Genomic DNA, 19,032 nt, shown 5'->3' with positions numbered 1-19,032 from the left:
CCTACCAAGGACACCGCAACTTCACCTCAGCCCTGCACAGCTCAGGGCCTTTACCTCAGCCTTCACAATTTCATTGTGATCTCCCAGAAGTCACTTCTAGGCCCCAAAATTACTAAAAGCAACAGGAGCCTCCCAAGACTGCCTCTTGCTTTCCCTCACTCTAGTACCATTCTCCAAGAGCAAAAATCATCCCATACCCCATTGCAATCCCAACCCATCTCACAATTTGTACCACTCCTACAGTGCAATTCCAACATTTTTTCACTCCACACCACCCTACACCACAGTACCCTACCCCACTACACCCCACCCCATCCCATGCCATGACTTCAGGGGAGGAAGTCCCTTCCAACCAGGCCTTCAAAACTTCCAGGGATTCAGGGGCAGCCACAGACTCTGGGGCCAACCTGGCCCAGGGCCCCACTGCCCTCCCAGGCTACAAGTCCATGCCCACATCCCATCTCAGCCGGGCCCCGCCAGCGCAAAGCCCTTCCCTGTCACCTCTCCCTGCAGGCCCTTGCCAAGGGTCTCTCTCAGCCAGCAATTGCCGCTCCTCCCTGCTCTGGGCCAGGAGCTGCAGGGTGACTTTTTGCCCGTGGCCCTGGCCCGGCCCAGAGCCGGGGCCAGGACCTTTCCCCGCGCCTCTGCGGCCGCCGCCTCCCTTCGCCCGCAGCCCAGCAGACGCAGCTGGCAGCTCCCCGGGGGCTGCGGCTCCTTGCCAGGGCCGGCGCTGGGGCAGCTCCCACCCGGGCCCCGGGCCAGCAGGGACAGCAGCCCAGGCAACGGCTGGGCCTGGGCCAGGCCGGCCCCGGGCCCCAGAGCAGCAAAAGCTCCTTCCCCTGCAGGCAGGGCTGGGCTCTGACCAGGCTCCCCAGGGAATGCTCAGAGCCCCGAGGCTGCCCCAGCTCCAGGAGCCTTGGCACACCCCTGCCAGGGATGCCCAGGCCCCCAGTGCCTGGACTCCATCATCCCTCTGGCTCCCTCTCAGCTCAGCCCCTTCTGCCATTCTCACCTTTGCACAGCCCTGGCTGTCCTCTCCAGGGGCTGACAGAGCTCTGCCGCCTGCGCCAGGAGCAGGGCAGCCCCAACCTTCCAATGTTCCACTGGCTCTGGGACACCCCAGCGCTGGCAGCCCCCAACATTCCCTGCCTGGAGACGCTCCAAGGGAAGCGTCAACAGCTGCCGCCACTCACCACAACCCACCGGCCACTGAGCAGCCCCGGCCTGGGCCCCTGAGGATTCCTCTGCACACAGCTCGGACAAGGGCCCTTTGCCTGCCCCCAGCCTGCACCAGGCAAGGGTCACATACACTTACACAGCTCTGCCCTGACACGCGGAAAGACTCTAAAACTCAGAGACCAAGTGAGTTTTAAATTAGGTATGTAGTTTATTTGGCCGGGCATATGGAGGATACCTCTGCAAAGGCATAAGAACCCCCTTGCTCCCTCTTGTTTTCTTTTAACATTGAGGTTGTTACATATGCATCAAATTTCACACCTGTGCATATTCATTCCTTGCCTCCCCCCCTCTCCAGTTCCTATGCTAATTGTCTTATCAGTCCTTTTTGCCTGTGCCATTGTCTCTGGAGGTCGTCTTGGGTGTCTCAGAGATGAAGAAAAACTGTCTTCCTCAGTGATGAACTTGTGACTCCACTGCCCTGTGCATGCCCACCGATCCTCTGGCCACAGTCCAAGCTACAAGGCCAGTTCTATCTGGTTTTGGGGCCCAAGGAATCTCAGTATCTCTGGCAATCCCATACTCCAGTCTCCTGTCCATGCAAGCATCCTCTCCTTATCAGACATCCCTGCATTCCTTCTTGCTGTTCTGACCATAGTCCTGTACCTTCCGTTTTTAAGCAACATTACAAAGAGCACCAAATATTAGGCAATACACATCATCTGAATGCCTATTCCTAATCAAAGTGTCCTACTTTCTATGATTCATATCCTGTAGTTTCCAATCCCTTGTTTCATTCCCCCCTTTTCACTAAGGTACTAAATTCTTTTACTTAGTAAAAATTCCAATCCTTACCATATGTGTCTCTCAATGCCTTTCCCTGTACTTGGGATAAAGAAGTTAATGTTTCCATTTGTTGTGACAGTTTCCAATTCCAAATAAACATTACAAAAGACAGCACTAAACTAATACTAACTAATATTAGTAAAACAATGATGGGGTGACGTAATGTATTTAGGATTCCAGTTGCCATGGGCAATCATCCAAAAAGTGAATCCCACCAATTCTGACTTGCATCCTGTTTTACTCTTTGCAGAACCTTATTTATTTTTTTTTTTTTTTGTGTCACAATGGACAGTAATGTAAGTTTTCTCTCCTGTTTTCTAAATATCTCTTAGAATTTTGACAAAGTCCTGATGCTTCACTGTCTGACTAAAGTGAGGTTCATCCCAAGGGGTGTGGGTGACAACCTGTGATACATCTTATCGTCAGACTTAACTAGCTTAACTAGGTGAGATACAACTGGTGCTAAACACACAAAGTCACAGCCTAAAATCTCAGCAAAGTTGCAGATACAAAGAATAAAAGGACTCTTGCCAGGCAAAGTTACATTATCCTTGTCTATTTCTATAAAAACACATGCAGTTCTCAAACGCACACAACCTTGACCAATATATACAAGAACAGTCCTTTGACGAGGGTTTGGATGAATTTCCAAGTGACAAACACCCTATGGGGTATCAAAACATATGTCTTGAGCATCAATTGTGTTACTTTCACAAATTAATCCCTGTTGTTCCTGGGTAACACAGGATTCCAGATTCACACTTTGCCATTTCCCATCCACTCCCCAGGCCCATGTCCTGTGTTCTGAAGGGCAGAGCACTGATCTCTCATGATTCAGTCCTAATGCTATAATGGGGTGAATAACATAAACTGTGGTGTTGTGTACAGTGAGCACAAAAGCAGTAGCTGTGCTGACATTTGGATCATGGGTGAAGTTTACCAAGGTCCACCAGGATGGAAATTTCTTTTCAAAATCAGTAGCATTGTCCCAGACAGTTTTTTGAATCTCAGAATCAGAAAGGCTCTTTCACTTCCTTCCTTTATAATTGAGGCAGCTGTTGATTGCAGCCACAATTGTGCCTGCACACAGCTGAAAGCCAAAGACACATTAACCCTGAGCCATAGCAAGTGCATCTATGATTAACTTATGGTCTTGGTACTCTGCTTTTTCCAAACTTGGCAATACTTTTGAAACCTGCCACTGACTGGTTCCCAATGCCAGCAAAGATGACTGTAAGGGTAGTTTTAATTCTGTTAGATCACTTGTTGCAGTGGTCAATTTATTCATTAATATTTCTGAATCAATTCTGTTTAGGGCTCCCAGCCCTGTCCCCTAATATTCCAGTCAGATCTCTTCACATTCTGTCCCTGGTGTATGCTTGCTTTTGGAACCATGTTGTCCAACCCTCAAAAGATGTTTTTAGGAAAGAAGAACAGGCCAGTTGAACATCAGAGATGTTAGTTTGCGTTACTAATTCAACATTCTTGGGAGACCATTCTGGATTAAACAGCAATTGCTGTTGGCCCGTATTCCTTATCACATATGGGCTGATTTTATAAATTCTGGGTTCAGGCTGAGGTGGCATGATTTGGGTTTGAGCTGGAGTGATGGGCTCTGTTGTGACATTTATTTCAAATCTAAAGGAGAGTCCAATATTATCATGGGCCCAGAGACAAACCACTTCAACAGTCTGTACTAATGTAAAGTTATATGAACAGTCAAATTCAGTTGAATGACCATCCCATCATGCCCAGGAAGGTTCTCAGTTCTTTTATTGTCTGGGGTTTTGGGGTTTGGCATAGTGATTATATTTCCTCTTTCCCCAGAGTCTGTTGCCCAGCACTGATTTCATAGCCCAGGTAGATCACCTTTTGTTTTACCACCTGAGCCTTTTTCTTTGTCACTCTGTACCCCTGAAGCCCTAAAAAGTTTAGAAGGTTTACTGTCCAGGACACACACCCATCTTCTGTTGGGGTAGGTGTTAGGATGTCATCCACATCCTGCAACAGTTTCCCTTTTCCTGGTGGAGCTTCCCAGGATTCCAAATTCTTTGCAAGTTGTTCTCGAAATGGGGGGGGAGACTTTTTGTACCCTTGGGGAAGAACTGCCCATATGAGCTGAGCTTTGCATCAGCTTTTGGGATTCTCCCACTCAAATGCAAAAATTTTCTGGCTGTCATCATGGATAGGGAGTCAAAAGAAGGCATCCTTCAAATCTAAAATGGTAAACCAACTTAGCTCTGGTGTCAAACACATTAACAAGGTGTATGTGTTAGCTACCATAGGGTAGAGATCCTCAGTTATCTTGTTAACAGCCTGTAAGTCCTGTATGACCTGGTATGACCCATCAGGTTTGCAGACAGGCAGGATAGGAGTGTTGAAATCAGATTGGCACTTCTTCAGCAACCCCAGATGTAAGAAATTTTCACTTATCAGGCTAATTCCTTCTCTGTCTTCCGGTCTTAAGAGATATTGCTTGATTCTGACTGGTTGTTTTCCTTTCTTGAGCTTAATTTGTATTGGGAACATATTTTTCGCCCTTCCTGGAGCATTGGAAGCCCATACTTCTGGAAACACTTGGTTCAGTATCACCTCACTAATTTCCTCTTTAGCCTCCATAGCTGTCAGTATTGAACTCAATACTTCCATATATTTCTGATCATTTACCTCCCGAGTCAGAGTAACCTCTCCATTTTAAATGAAATGATTGCTTGTAATTTCCCCAATAGATCTCCCTCTAGGAGCAAATCTGGAGAGATGGGTATGTATAGAAATTTATGGATGCCCCACTGTTTTCCATATTTGTATTTGAGTGGATTGCAAAAATGGGATATTTCAGATTGGCCAGTTGCTCCCCTCACCCTAACATAATCATTCCCCACTAGCAGCAAAGCTTTATTTAAAACTGAAACTGTTGCCCCTGTGCCCACCATAAGGTCCACCTCTTTCCTCTCCTTCCCCAATTTCATTTTTATAACAAGTGGAACTCCTGGGGTAAGATCCTCCAGTCCACCTCAGTCACTTTTTGTGTGAGCCACCACCACCACCTGTCCCTCGTTCCTTTTCCCATTTCTTCTTTGTTCAGGACACTCATTTTTCCAGTGCCCAAATTTTCTGCAAACTGCACACTGATCTTTGCCCAGCTGGGGTGGTCCTTGCCTGGATGGTTCTTGTACCCGCCTCCCTTTTCCTACTTCTTGTACTACTGCCATTAACTTTCTCATCCCTTGCTTGTACCCTTCTTTTTGATTGCTGAAAACCCTCCATGCCTCATCTAACAAGGCCTCTTAATTCCTTCCCTCTCCTGATCCCATTATTTTCCTCTCCTGTTTTGTTTCCACCCAAATCTCTTCTAACACTCTTGTACAGTCTTTTTTCTATCTTTCCCTTTTACTCTCCAGATCTCTGGGACTACATGTGATCTTCCACAAAAATACGCAAAAATCTTTAGTTCAGGCTCCTCTTCACCCTGTTCCCCACACTGAGCACAAGCTCTATGTCTTCTACTCAAGGAACAACACCCCTGCTCTCCACAGGACCCACACTTAACCAACACCCACGATTGATGCCACCCTTGCCTGCAGAAACAGATGGTCCCACTCCTTCTGTTCCTCTGGATATTCAGATCTTTTAGTTCAGGCTTCTGCCAGTCTAACGTGACCAGATCTCCTGTAGAGGTCCTGTATAGTCCCTCTCAACAAACCTGCTGGTGTCCCCTTATAACCCAATTACATTCGGGGGTTACAAACTCCCAAAGGTCAAGCCCAAACCACTGGGGAGAGGGACCCCTTCCAGTCGTCTTGCTATGATTGGAATGATTGTTACCAATGCACCATCTATGGCAAGGGACGCTAAACAAAAAGCAATTCTCACAGCAAAAACATTAAGACAAACAGCACTAACCTAGAACAGCATCTATCACACAAACCCTAAAGGCAACATTCACAACGAAAGCATTAAAACAAGAAATGGTAACAAAAAAAAAAAAAAAAAAAAAAAAAAAAAAAAAAGCACTTTAACAAATAAACCCTAAAGACCTCACAACAAACAATTCTTATAGAAAGCACTCCATCATAGTAGAATGCAAAAACTTTTAAGAACAGACCTCCTTGCAGGAAACACTAAACAAACCCTGAAACAACATGCGGTAAATAGAAAATATGAACAGTAAAATGCAGAGAGTTCAAAGAGTTCCCTCGTGCAGACGGTAAGGAAGGAATATATATATATAAGCCGTAGTTTGATGCAATTATGACTTTGGACACAAGATGAAAGTATTACCTCAACAATACAGCACAGCCCCAAACCCACAGTCACCTCACACAAACTTTCAGACACCCACAGAACCAAACATGAAACACATCTGAGCTTTTAAAAAACTCTCACACACAACCAAATAGCAGCAATAAAACAGGAATTAGCTCAATTCACCCCCAGAACCTCTTGTGGCTGATGCACAGTCAGGAAACCCCTCCCTGCTGCCTTTCCTCAGTCAGCGGTTCCTCCCGCTGGCCGCACGTCTGACCCAGCGGCTGCTTGAGACCAAACCCACCAAGACCCTTCTTGTGTGCCCAGATCTCTCTGAGCAGCTCACCAGTGGTCTCTACGGGGCCTCCTCTTTAAAGAAATACAAACCATTTCTCTGCTGTTCAGGAGGTCATTGTCTGCTCCAGTGAGCAACCTGAGAAGTGGAATTACATCCAGGGAAAATCCTGGGGGCACCTTAGGAAGTCTGTCCCCTCAGCCAGTCCTATGGCTGGGCAGAGAACGTCCCTTTCTGGTTGCCAAAAATGACACATGCAAAAAAATCTAAAACTCAGAGACAAAGTGGATTTTAAAGGAGGTATGTGATTTGTTCAGTGCAGGGTGTGATGTGGGAGAGATCCCAAAGGCATGGGCAGGCCCTCGCTCACTCACATTCTCTTTTAACCTCTACAATGTTACATATGCATCAAGTTTCCACAATACGCCTGTGCATATTCATTCCTTGGCTCCCCCCTTCCCCTTCCTATGCCAATTGTTTTATCAGTCCTTTGTGCCTGTGCAATTGTCTCTGGTGGTCATCTCAGGGGTCTCAGGGATGAAGGAGAATAGTCTTCCACTGACCCCCCTGCATTGTGCATGTCCATTGATCCTCTGGTCATAGTCCAAGCATAAGGCCAGATTTATCCTGGGGACCCAAGATGCCTGTTATCCCAATATCTCTGGAAATCTTCTATTCTCATCTCCTGTCCTGGTAAGCATCTCCCCTCCATCAGGCATCTTTGCATTCTTCCTTGCTGTTCTTGCACATAGTCCTGTCTCTTCCTTCGAATACACATCTGCTGAATACCCACCATATAATCAATATCTTCTAATTTCTGTGATTAATATTCTCTTGTTTACAATCCCATGTTCTATGAGAAGACAACTGAAGGAAGACAAAGAACTCCTCAGGGCTTTCTTTATTTTCATGAGCCGCACACAGGGTTTGAGGCTGAGTCCAGGAGCCCCAGGCACTGAGAGAAGGTTGAAGAAGCTGCTCAAGGAGTCAGAAGCAAAAGTCCAAGTCCCTTGGAGCATCCCTGGGCCCCAGGGAGGGCAGGGAGTGCCAAAGGCTCCCCAGGGACTGGTGAGAGCAGATCCTTGAGGGCAGGATTGCAGGGAGGCCAAGGCTGTGAGCAGGGAACCGCAATGCTGAGCAAGGCCTGGGCTGGTTGGAGGCAGCAGAAAGGCCAAGGGCTGAGCCCAGGGCTGGGACAGCAGGGCCTGTCCCTCGCGGGTGGCTCGGGGCTCTTGGTGGGGCACTGGGATGGCAGGGGCAGCAAGGACAAATGTCCTCAAGCTGCAAGCCCTGGCAGCCTCCTCAGGGAGGGGCCAGGCAGAAGCAAAGTGCAGGCCCTGAAAGGAAAGTTCCTCCTGTGGGGCCTCCAGAGGCGCTGCCAGAGCCCAGGGGACAAAGGCCTGGCTGCCTGTGGCCCTGCCAGCCCTGCCCAGCCCTTGGCCATGTGTCCTGCAGGCTGTGCCCCCTGTGCTGCTGCTGCTGTGCCCTGGCCGGCTGCACACGCCCATCTCGCTGTCCCCCCAGCATTTCTCAGCCCAGCATTTCTGTGCCCTCCCTGGGCTCCCTGCACCCAGCGCTGCCGGCTCCTGGCACACAGAGCCAGCCCATGGCCCAGCCTCACGCTGGGACACCTCCTGCACCAAAATTCTGCCCTGGAGGGACTTTTCTTTTTCCTCAGCTCCAGGCTGAGCCTTCCAAGCTGCACTTTGGGGAGGTTTCCTTCTCTTCCCACTGCCAAGGAAAGCTCTGTCTGCTGCTGTTCACAAACAGACAAGGGCTGGTGGGAGATGGAGGTACAGTGACCATGCAATTACTGAATTTTTAAATATTCTGTTAAAAAAGGAGGGGCATTAATAAAACTCCTACACTGGACAGGGAGAGACCAGACTTCATCCTAATCAGGATATAGATTTGGAGAGTGCAAAATCAGATACTGATTTTTTTTTTAAGGTATACAGCCCTAAAAACAAGGGGGTCCAGGAAGCATGGACAATCTTCAAGAAAGAAAACTTGAAGGAGCAGGAACAGCCAAAGTCTGTATAAAAAAGTGAGCTGGCAGGGAAAATGACTAGCCTGGCTGGATATGGAGTTTTTGCAGGAATTCAAGGGAAAGAAAAGATGGTGCATGACAGCTGGAAAGAGGGGCAGGGAACTCAGGAAACATTTAAGGATGTTGTTAGATCATGCAGAAAGAAGATTAGAGAAGTGTAAGCTCAATTAGAACTTAACATGTCTGCTTCTGTGAATGATAACAAAAATCTTTTTATCAATACATTAATGGCAAAAGGAGGGGTATAGACAACCTCCATTCCTTATTGCAGGGATATAGTTACCAAAGATGAGGAAAAGGCTGAGGTACTTAACCCCTTCTTTGCCTCTGTTGTCAGTAATAGGACAGGCTGTCCCCAGGACAAGTGCTCTCCTGAGCTGGTAGATGGGCACAGGGAGCAGAAGAGCCCCCCTGTAATCCAGGAGGAAGCAGCTGCTGACCTGCTGAGCCACTCAGATGCTCACAGGTGTCTGTGGAGCAGATGGGATCCATCCTGGGGGCAGGAGGGAGCTGGTGGATGAGCCCCCAAGCTGCTCCCCAGCATTTCTCATCAGTCCTGGCTCCCCAGGGAGGTCCCAGAGGACTGGAGGGGCCAATGTGAGCCCATCCCCAAGAAGGGCTGGAAGGAGGATCTGGGGAACTCCAGGCCTGTCATCCTGACCTGGGTGCCTGGAGAGGTTATGGAACAGATCACCTTGAGTGCCATCACAGGGCAGCCACAGGATGGCCCAGGGATCAGAGCCAGCCAGCGTGGATTTCAAGATCTGCATTGATGGTCTGGATGAGGGGATTGAGTCCAGCATCAGCAGATTTGCAGGTGACACCAAGCTGGGTGTGAGTGTGGATCTGCTGGAGGGTAGGAGGGCTGTGCGCAGGGCCCTGGACAGGCTGGATCCAGGGCCCAAATCCAACCATGGGAGGTTGAACAAGACCAAGGGCCGGGTCCTGCCCTTTGGCCACAACAACCCCTGCAGTGCTCCAGGCTGGGGACAGAGTGGCTGGAGAGTGGCCAGGCAGAAAGGGAGCTGGGGCAGTGCTGGACAGCAGGCTGGACATGAGGCAGCAGTGTGCCCAGGTGGCCAAGAAGGCCAATGGCCCCTGGCCTGGATCAGGAATGGTGTGGCCAGCAGGAGCAGGGCAGTGATTCTTCCCCTGTACTCAGCACTGGTGAGGCAGCACCTCAAGTACTGTGTCCAGTTCTTGGCCCCCAATTTAGGACAGACATGAAGGGGCTGGAGCGTGTCTCGAGAAAAGCAACAAGGCTGGTGAGGGCTCTGGAACACAAGTCACTGTGAGGAGTGGCTGAGGGATCTGGGGTTGTTTATCCTTGAGAAGAGGAGGCTTAGGGGTGACAAGGTGGTTTTAGGGCTCAGGTTGGACTTGATGATCTCCAAGATATTTCCCAACCTTACTGATTTTGTGATTCTCTGAAACTACCCAAAAAGCAGTTGCAGGATGAGCCCTGGGCCACCTATTCAAAATGTCCAGCAGCCCAGGTCCCTCAGCTTCTCCTCACAGCCCCAAAGCCCATCCTGTCAGTCCTGAAGAGCCTCTGCAGCCCCTCTTCATTGCCCAGAACAGGGAGCCCGACAGCCTGACACAGCAGTCCAGATGTGCCCCCCTGGCCTGTGGTGCCTCTGGAAAGGGAGCAGCACCAGGCACTGGAGGAGCCTGCAGACAATTCCTGAAGCACTTGGAGGATGATCCTGCTCCCCAAGGGACATTCCCATGGTGTGATGCTGTTTGTGCCCAGCCTGCCCACAGCCACCCTGGGACTGCTCACGGGGCTTTTCTGTGCTGAGCCTTGGCCTGGGCGTGTCCTGGAAAGAGCCTGGGCAAGGAGCCTGGAGCCCCCAGGCCCTGCCCTGAGGCGTCAGTGCTGCCCCAGCAGTGCCCATGGCCTGTCCCTGCTGCAGCCCCAGCACTGCCACCCCCAGCCCTGTGCCCGGCCCCAAGAGCCCTCAGGCCCTACAGCAACACCAGGGCCAGGAGGGCAGCAGGGCAGGGCCACGGGAGCAGCACTGGCAACACCAAGGGCTGCTGGTGCTGGGCACAGCTGCTGTGCCAGCCCTGATCTGCCCCCAGCTCTGCACACAGACATTGCTGCTGCAGCCCACAGGGAGAGAATAAAAGGAGGATCTCTGGAGAAAACCTTACTGGGAGATCCTTTAATTCATTTAAATTTCCTGAGAGCACAGCTTCTTATTGACACAGTCTGGGGCCACAGTGAAGGTGCAAAGAAACAAAAGAAGGGGTCAAACAGTGGCCTTGTTTGCAAACATCAGTGAAAACTAAAACAGAGGAAAAATACCCAACAAGCAAATCAACATGTGCTATCAAAAATGACTTTTATTACAAGTATTGGAAGAAATTGTCCAGCAGTTTAGTGTTTGTGAAATTGTCCAGTGATCATTATCCACACTGCAGCCTTGAGCTCCTGGTTCCTCAGGCTGTAGATCAGGGGGTTCAGGGCTGGAGGCACCACCGAGTACAGAACTGACAGGGCCAGATCCAGGGATGGGGAGGACATGGAGGGGGGCTTCAGGTAGGCAAAGCCTGCAGTGCTGAGGAACAGGGAGACCACAGCCAGGTGGGGGAGGCAGGTGGAAAAGGCTTTGTGCCTTCCCTGCTCAGAGGGGATCCTCAGCACAGCCCTGAAGATCTGCACATATGAGAAAACAATGAACACAAAACAACCAAAACCTATTGAGGTAGTGAAAACAGAAACCCCAAGTTCCCTGATGTAGGATTTGGAGCAGGAGAGCTTGAGGATGTGTGGGATTTCACAGAAGAACTGGCCCAGGGCATTGCCATGGCACAGGGGAAGGGAAAATGTATTTGCTGTGTGCAGCAGAGCAGTGAGAAAGGCACTGGCCCAGGCAGCTGCTGCCATGTGGGCACAAGCTCTGCTGCCCAGGAGGGTCCTGTAGTGCAGGGGTTTGCAGATGGACACGTAGCGGTCGTAGCACATGATGGTCAGGAGGGAAAACTCTGACCCCAGGAAGAAGAAAATCAGAAAGACCTGTGCAGCACATCCTGTGTAGGAGATGGTCGTGGTGTTCCAGAGGGAATTGTGCATGGCTTTGGGGACAGTGGTGAGGATGGAGCCCAGGTCGGTGAGGGCCAGGTGGAGCAGGAAGAAGAACATGGGGCTGTGCAGGTGGTGGCCGCAGGCCACGGCGCTGATGACGAGGCCGTTGCCCAGGAGGGCAGCCAGGGAGATGCCCAGGAAGAGGAAGAAGTGCAGGAGCTGCATCTGCCTCGTGTCTGCCAATGCCAGCAGGAGGAAGTGGCTGATGGAGCTGCTGTTGGACATTTCTTCACTCTGGGCATTGTGGACTGTTGAAAGAAGACATTTACAATCTAGGACAGATTTCCTTGAGTCAATCCTGCGCAATTTTATTAGGAATCTTCTCAAAACTACTTCTCTTCCTCTGGGGGAACTTAATGAAAAACATTTTTTCAGATCAGGTTTTTGCTGGTGAGTTATTGCCTCATCTTTAGCATTTCTCTCACCCTAAACTGAGGAGCCCAGAGGAAGAATACTACTCCCTGTGCCCCAGTGCGGTCAGATCTGATGGTCCCACACAGCTGAGCTTCGTTCTTTTAACCTCCTTTTTTTCAGGTTCATCACAGGTAAGTGTGCTTTAAAAATAACTTGAACTTTTAAAAGGCTCTAGTTTCAAAGTCAATCCCTCCAAACCCTTCCCTCTTTCCCTTTGGAGCTGGACAGCGAAGGATATCCAAGGCTGGTCTGGCTCTCTGCTACCTGGACTTGTGTCTACTGGGAGCTTTTTCTCCATATCCAAGCCTTGTCCCTGCCAGTGCTCCCAGAGTCCAGCCCAGCCTGGGGGCTCAGCTCTGCCCTGCACACCCCTCCCAGCACAGGCCACTGCCCAGGGGCATCTCCCTGGCACCAGGGCCTTAAGGGCAGCTCAGACAAACAGAGATGCTGCAAGCCAAGGTGCTGCTGGTGCTGTCTGCAGGTAGAGGAGGGTGAGGAGGCACTTTCTGAGGGAGATCTGAGGCAGATCTGCTGATCCCCAGGGTGACAGTGCAGGCGTCTCAGTGACACAGACAACCCTGACAGCCCCTTTCCCTTTCCTTTAGGAGAAAGCTGAGAGCAGCCCTGGCCATGCAGCACCATCTCCACAGCAGGAGGAATCTGCCCTGATGGGGGTCACTCCTTCCACCTCCAACTTCTCCCCACAGTCCATGGGGAGCTCCCAGGCAGGCTGAGAGCTGCCCCTGGCAGGTGGCAGATGCCCTGGCCTGGCCAAGAGCCCTCAGGGCTGCAGCACCTGCTCTGCACCACAGCCCTGGGCAGCCCTGGCTGCAGCCCCAGCCTCAGCCCCTGCAGCCATCCCTGGCAGCAGGAGCCGTCCTGCCCTGTCCCTCTGACGGTGCCCAGGGCAGCCCCGCTCTGGAGCACATCCTCCCCCAAAGCAGAAAGGGCAGCAGAGCCATCCTTACAGTGCTGTCAGTCCTGTCCTGGGTCAGCTTTAGGAGATCCCTGCAGCCAGAGACTGACTGTGTCAGAAGCGGTAAAGATTTCTCTGTGAATAATCTCAGAATTTCCTTCCAGCTGCTTTAAGCCTCTGTCTGCTTTACTCCTCACAGGTGCCTGCAGACAGTGCCCTCAGCCCTGCTGGGCTGGGAGAGGAGCTGCTCTTCAGGAGAAATGTCTTTTTAAAGCTCTCCTTGATTGCCAGGAGCTGCCTCTGTGCCAGGAGCCCAGCCCAGCTCATAAGCACAGACACAGCACAAGGACTTTAATGAGCCTCTTGGGGCTTTGGTGTTGTTTACATCAGACTCAGTTCCTCAGAGAATGTTCAAAAAACTTCTCAGTAACTCAAAGTCAGAGAAAAAACACCAATTTTTTTGAAGTTTTAATGGGTCCCGCTGAGAAAGTGTTGCCTTTAGGAAGTGACCAGTTTGATCAGGAAACTGCAGGCATTGCTGACAGGTGGGGACAAACAAGGCAAAGGGGTCTCTGATGCTGACCAAACATGGATGTGTTTCAGGAATGCAAAGGGCCAAGGCCTGAGCCCCAGCCCCTGCCAAGGCATATCCTGTCCCTCCCTCAGTGCTCAGGGCTCTTCCCAGGCCACTGGGATGTGGGGATGTGCAATGCCAAGGGCAGGAGCATGGGGCGGCCCCTGCCAGGCTGCTGAGCAGGGCCAAGGAGGCAATGAGGCCCCAGGGTTGCAAGGGTCACTTGTCTCCTGCTGATGGCTCAGGCCCAGGCCCAGCAGCCATGGCCCAAGTGCTGCAGGAGTTGGCTGTGTCAGGGCCTTGCAGCTGCTGCCCATCCCTGTGGCCTGTGCAGCCCAGGCTGTCCTACGGTGTCCATGCCCTGCGCCTCTGTCCCTGCAGGCTGTTGTCATCCCCCGGCTGCCCCACCTGGCTGGGCCCTTCCTTTGCTGACAGCTCTGCCTCCTGCCTGCCTCTGCCTGGCCACACACAGCCTTGGGCTTCATACCTAAAGGGTTCATTCCATTTTTACAATGCCTGTGAATTTTTAGCACAGTAACAAGGCATGCAAGGTCTACTTTCCCTGCAAGGATGGTTGTAAGAGGAGCAGAAGACATCTGGCACAAGAGTGTAGTGATAGAAAAAGCAAGGACTGAATCTGGGAATACGGGGTGGGTTTTATGGTAATGGCTAAATGGTAATGCACATGTAGCAACAAGACAGAAGTAACACTATTTTAGAATCTCATGTCCATGTAAGGTTATGAGTTACCACATGTTAGACTTGACCCTGAATAAGTGATCCTCTCTTTAACACCAAATGCATGTTAAGGAGTCTTATTCTCATATTTCATAAATTTGGTGACAGTGAGGCCTCACAGAACCGAGGAGTCTACTGTGACACTTTGGAACTACATGAAACCAAAATACTTTTTGACACAGCAGGCCACATGTGTAGCAGAATTTCTCAAAGAATGAGGGCATGATTTATATTTAGATTGAGGTTTGAGCTACCGCAGCCTGGGCCCCAAAAATCCGGCCTGTGAAGCCTGTGGCACAGCTAGAAATTATGTTAAGGTATCAGTGAGGGAGAGTGGTTTTTCTAGATATTAATAGGTATAGTTGGTAGTGTGAACACTCTAGCCACCTGAAGCATGAAATTAACAATGTCTGTTTGAATTTTTCCTTATGCCATATACCACCGACAATGTATTTGTAATTGTAAACTATATATAAGTGTATATAACCTGCCATTTTAGACAGAATAAACAGAGAACATAGCATTAACAATATTGGCTGGATCTGTCCAGCTTCCCATTATTTTTAAGGGGTTCTCTGCTTTCACACATGGATCCAATGGTCCCTTGTTATACTGCAGACCCAAGGAGACCATTGTGGCACTCTGGAATCTCATGGAGCCCAGAGGCCAGTGTGACACAGCAAAGCCTTGTTTGAACAATGAAACCATTGTTAATAGTATAGAAACTAATGGAACCAAGGGGCCATTGTGACACACTGGGGCTGCATGGAATGAAAGGTCCATTGTGACACTGCAGATGCAAAGAGACCTTGGAGACACTGTGGGGCCTCGTGAAACCAAGGAGGCCAATGTGGCACTGCAGCACCTCAGAGAACCAATTTGACCATGTAACACTCTGTGATGTCATGGAACAAAGGGTTCATGATGACACTGTGGAACAAAGGAGATTGTTGTTGGCACTGTGGAAGCTCATGGAATCACAAGTCAACTGTGACACAGATTGGCCACATGGAGCTAAGGGGCCACTGTGACTGAGGAACCTCCTGGAACCAAGAGTCCATTGTTACACTCTGGGGCCCTGTGGAACCAATGGGACCACAGTGACATTGTGGGGCCTCATGGAACAGTGGAGACAATTCTGACACTTTGGGACCCACTGGAACCAAGGGGCCATGAGAGCATGGCAGGGCCTCATGGAATCAAGGGGACCACAGTGACACTGTGGGTCTCCATGGGATGAAGGGTCCATTGTGACACCATGGAGCCAAGGAGACCATTGTGACACTCTGGGGCATCGTGGAACCACAGGTCCATTGTGACACAGCAGGGCCTCATGAAACCCTGGAAGCCACAGGTACACCTTGAGGCCCTGGGAAACCAAAGGGCCATTGTGGCACTTCAAAGCCTTGTGGAACCAAGGGGTCCATAGTGACACTGCGGGGCTCAGTGAAACCAATGGTCTGATGTGACACTGCAAGGCCTCATGAAACCCTGGAGGCCATTTGTACAGCCCTGTGAAACCAAAGGGCCATTGTGGCACTTCAGAGCCTTGTGGAACCAAGGAGTCCATTGTGACACTGCAGGGCCCCATGGAACTAAGGATTCATGTAACAGTGCAGGACCCCATGAAACCAAAGTGCCATTGTGACACTGTGGGGCCTCATGGAATCCTGGAGACCTTTATGACACTTTGAGGCCTCGTTGAACCAAGACCTTCTGCAGGACCTTGTGGAACCAAGGAGACCCTTCTGACATTGTGAGTCCCCATTGAACCAAGGGGCCATTGTGATACTGCAGGACCAAGGAGACCCCTGTGACACTGCAAGGCGTCATGGAAGCAAGGGGGGACAACTATGACACTGTGGGGTCCCATGGAAACAAGGGGCCAGTGTGGCACATCTGGGGCTCGTGCAGCCAAGGGGCCATTGGGATCCTGAGGAGCTCAATAGAACCAAGGAACACTGTGACACTTCAGGACTATAGGGAATCATGGAAACCACTGTGACACTCTGTGACCTCATGGAACCAAGGGGAGCCATTGTGTCATTGTGCAGCTCCATGGAACCAAGGAAAACATTTGGACACTGCAAGGCCTCATGGAAGCAAGGGGGGACCATTGTGACACTGTGGAGCCCCATGGAAACAAGGGGCCAGTGTGACACAGCAGGGGCCCATGGAATGAAGGATCCAATATGACACCATTGTAACACTGTGAGGCCCCGTGGATCCAGGGGAACAGGGATCAGGTCTGGTTGGCTTGGCCTGACTGACTCAATGGACCTTGGCATGTTGGGGGTCTCTTCTCATCCACTCCTGAAACACTGTGGCTCTGGACTTTCCTTTCTATGGAAAAGAACCATCCCTCCTGCCCAGGCACCCATGGCCAAAATTGGTACTTCTCTACAATTCTCTGTATGCAAGAGTTTCTCCCAGACTAAAGCTGCCAAGACCAATAGTCCTAGCTTGCCTTGGCCTCTGGTGGTTGCCTCTAATCTAAGCCCTGAAAGCACAGGGACTCTGTATTTTCTTTCCTATGGGAAAGAACTGACCTTCTCATCCAGGTGCTCATGGCTGAAATTAAGATTGTGCTCCCAATTCAATATATCAAAATTCAATATATCCAAGATATGGAATCCAAGATATTTATTTGATTGCTCCCAGATGAAAGCTACTAGACCAGACAGCTCTGGTTGGCCTTGGCCTCTGGTGGCTGCCATGCATCAACCCCTGAAACACTGGGGCTCTGTGCTTTTCTTCCTGTGGAGACACTTCAGGGTGTCATGGAACCATAGAGACCATTGTGACACTGTGGGGACTCCATGGAACCAAGGGGCCATAGTAACACTGCAAGGTACCAGTGATGCAAGGGACCATTGTTACACTGTGAGATGCCATGGATCCCAGTGGCCATTGTGACACTGTGGGAATTCATGGACCCAAGGGGATCACTGTGGCACTGCTGGGCTGCATGGTCCCAAGGGGCCAGTGTGAAGCAGCAGGGCCTTGTGGAACCAAAGGGCCATTGTGACCCTGCTGGGCCTCATGGAAGTGAAGGGGCCATTGTGACACCTCAGAAGCAGGGAGAACATCGTGACACTCTGGGGCCTCATGGAACCAAGGAAACATGGAACAGATCTGGCTGGTTTGGCCACCCAGGGGCCACCTGACAGGTCCAGCTGATTTTGGAATGCTGAGGGCTGCCTCTCATCAGCCCCTGGAGCACCGGGGGGCTCAGTGTTTTCCTTCCTCTGGAAAAGAATCATCCCTCTTTCCAGGTGTCCATGGCCAAAATTGATATTCCCCTTGAAAAATTCCCGATATGCAAGGATTCTCCCAGACAAAAGCTGTCAGGACAGAGAGCTCTGGCTGGCTTTGGCCTCTGGTGGTCACCTCTCATCTCAAAGAAGCCCTGAGGAAAGGATTTGAACAGGTTTGACTACTGGAATATTAATGAGTCTCTCATCATCTGAAAAATACAGATGCTCTTCTGATCATATGCATCTTTTTTTTTTTTTTTCCTCATTCTGTATTATACATGAAATACTATTTCCAGCTAAAAAAAAAGTTATTCTAATCACTCTGCCCATGTTATCTGACACAAAACACCTCCTCTACATATGGATCCAGGTCACCTGTAGAAACAAAGATGATGAAGAATCCAACAGGAATTATTTGCCTCTGCCCCCATCTGTCCCATCTCCTCTGGAGCTGGAGGTGCAGCCCCAGCACTCGGGAGGGCTCAAGGGGTCACAAGCTCAGCTCCCACACAGAGAACTTGTGGACCCTGGGGTGCCCCTTGGCCCCTGCGCGCTCCCCCAGGCTGAGATGGACACTGATGGTTTCTGTGCCAGGCTCTCTCAGCCCAGCCCAGCTCCCTGCCAGCTCTGCCAGCTGCCCTGAGCTCTGTGCAGCACCAAGGGCCTCTCCCCAGCACAGCCCAGCCGGCTCTGGCCCCACAGCTCTGCTCAGCCCAGGCTGCTCTGGCCAGGGGCCCCACGGCCTCAGCCCCTCTCAAGGGCACAGCAGCAGCTGCAGCTCAGACAGGGCTCAGCCCCAGCCATGGGGGAACCTGCCTGGCCAAAGGAAAAGGAGGCTCCCTGTTGTCGTGGTTAGGGACACAAAAGAATCACACACTCACCGTCATGTTGAAGGGAGGAAAAGAAGCACCAGTTTATTATCATTTAGGGTTTAAATAGGATTTGGAATTTGGTCATAAATTGGTAGATGAGAGGAACACCTCTCTGACCACAATAGTCAATTCAGAAGTCCATCACCAAGAAATATGAAAACAATCTACATTGTTTTGAGAAACTCCAGTTCTAGAATGTAAACAATCATCAGAAGGCTAAAGAATCAGGGTGACATCTCACTCTTTTTGTGTTAGGAAAAAAGAAAAGGAAAAAAGAAAAATGAACATTGTTCAGTATGGTGGAAGGACCATCAGAGTGAACACTTGTGTCCTCTGCATCTAAGTCATCACTCGATGGTTCATCCATTTGCTGCCGTTCATTTGGTCACGGTCTCCAGCTTTCAACATGGTGGGGTTGATAGAATTCTGTGGCACCAGTCAGGTGCTTGATGGCATGCAAAGCTTTTGCCAATTGGCTGTGCAGGGTTTCACCCTGCATTCCCCATTTTTGTTAAGAAGAATTTTTTTTTTTTCCCCTCAATAATACAACACAGA

The 19,032-nt window shown here is 50.3% G+C and overlaps 1 protein-coding gene across 1 annotated transcript; it reads right to left on the bottom strand.

The window, feature by feature from the left end:
- Positions 1-10,998: 10,998 nt before the first annotated feature.
- On the bottom strand, positions 10,999-11,931 carry LOC310920791 (olfactory receptor 14J1-like; the record flags this gene model as incomplete). The annotated part of the gene is made up of 1 exon (XM_083880850.1): positions 10,999-11,931. The coding sequence occupies one exon, from the start codon at positions 11,929-11,931 to the stop codon at positions 10,999-11,001; it is 933 nt and encodes a 310-aa protein (XP_083736976.1).
- Between the last annotated feature and the right edge of the window lie 7,101 nt (positions 11,932-19,032).

Source organism: Zosterops lateralis (assembly GCF_965231275.1).
Source record: "Zosterops lateralis genome assembly, chromosome: 31".
Lineage (NCBI taxonomy): Eukaryota > Metazoa > Chordata > Aves > Passeriformes > Zosteropidae > Zosterops > Zosterops lateralis.
The sequence above is the reverse complement of the archived record's forward strand: the minus strand, read 5'-3'. Positions and strand labels throughout refer to the sequence as shown.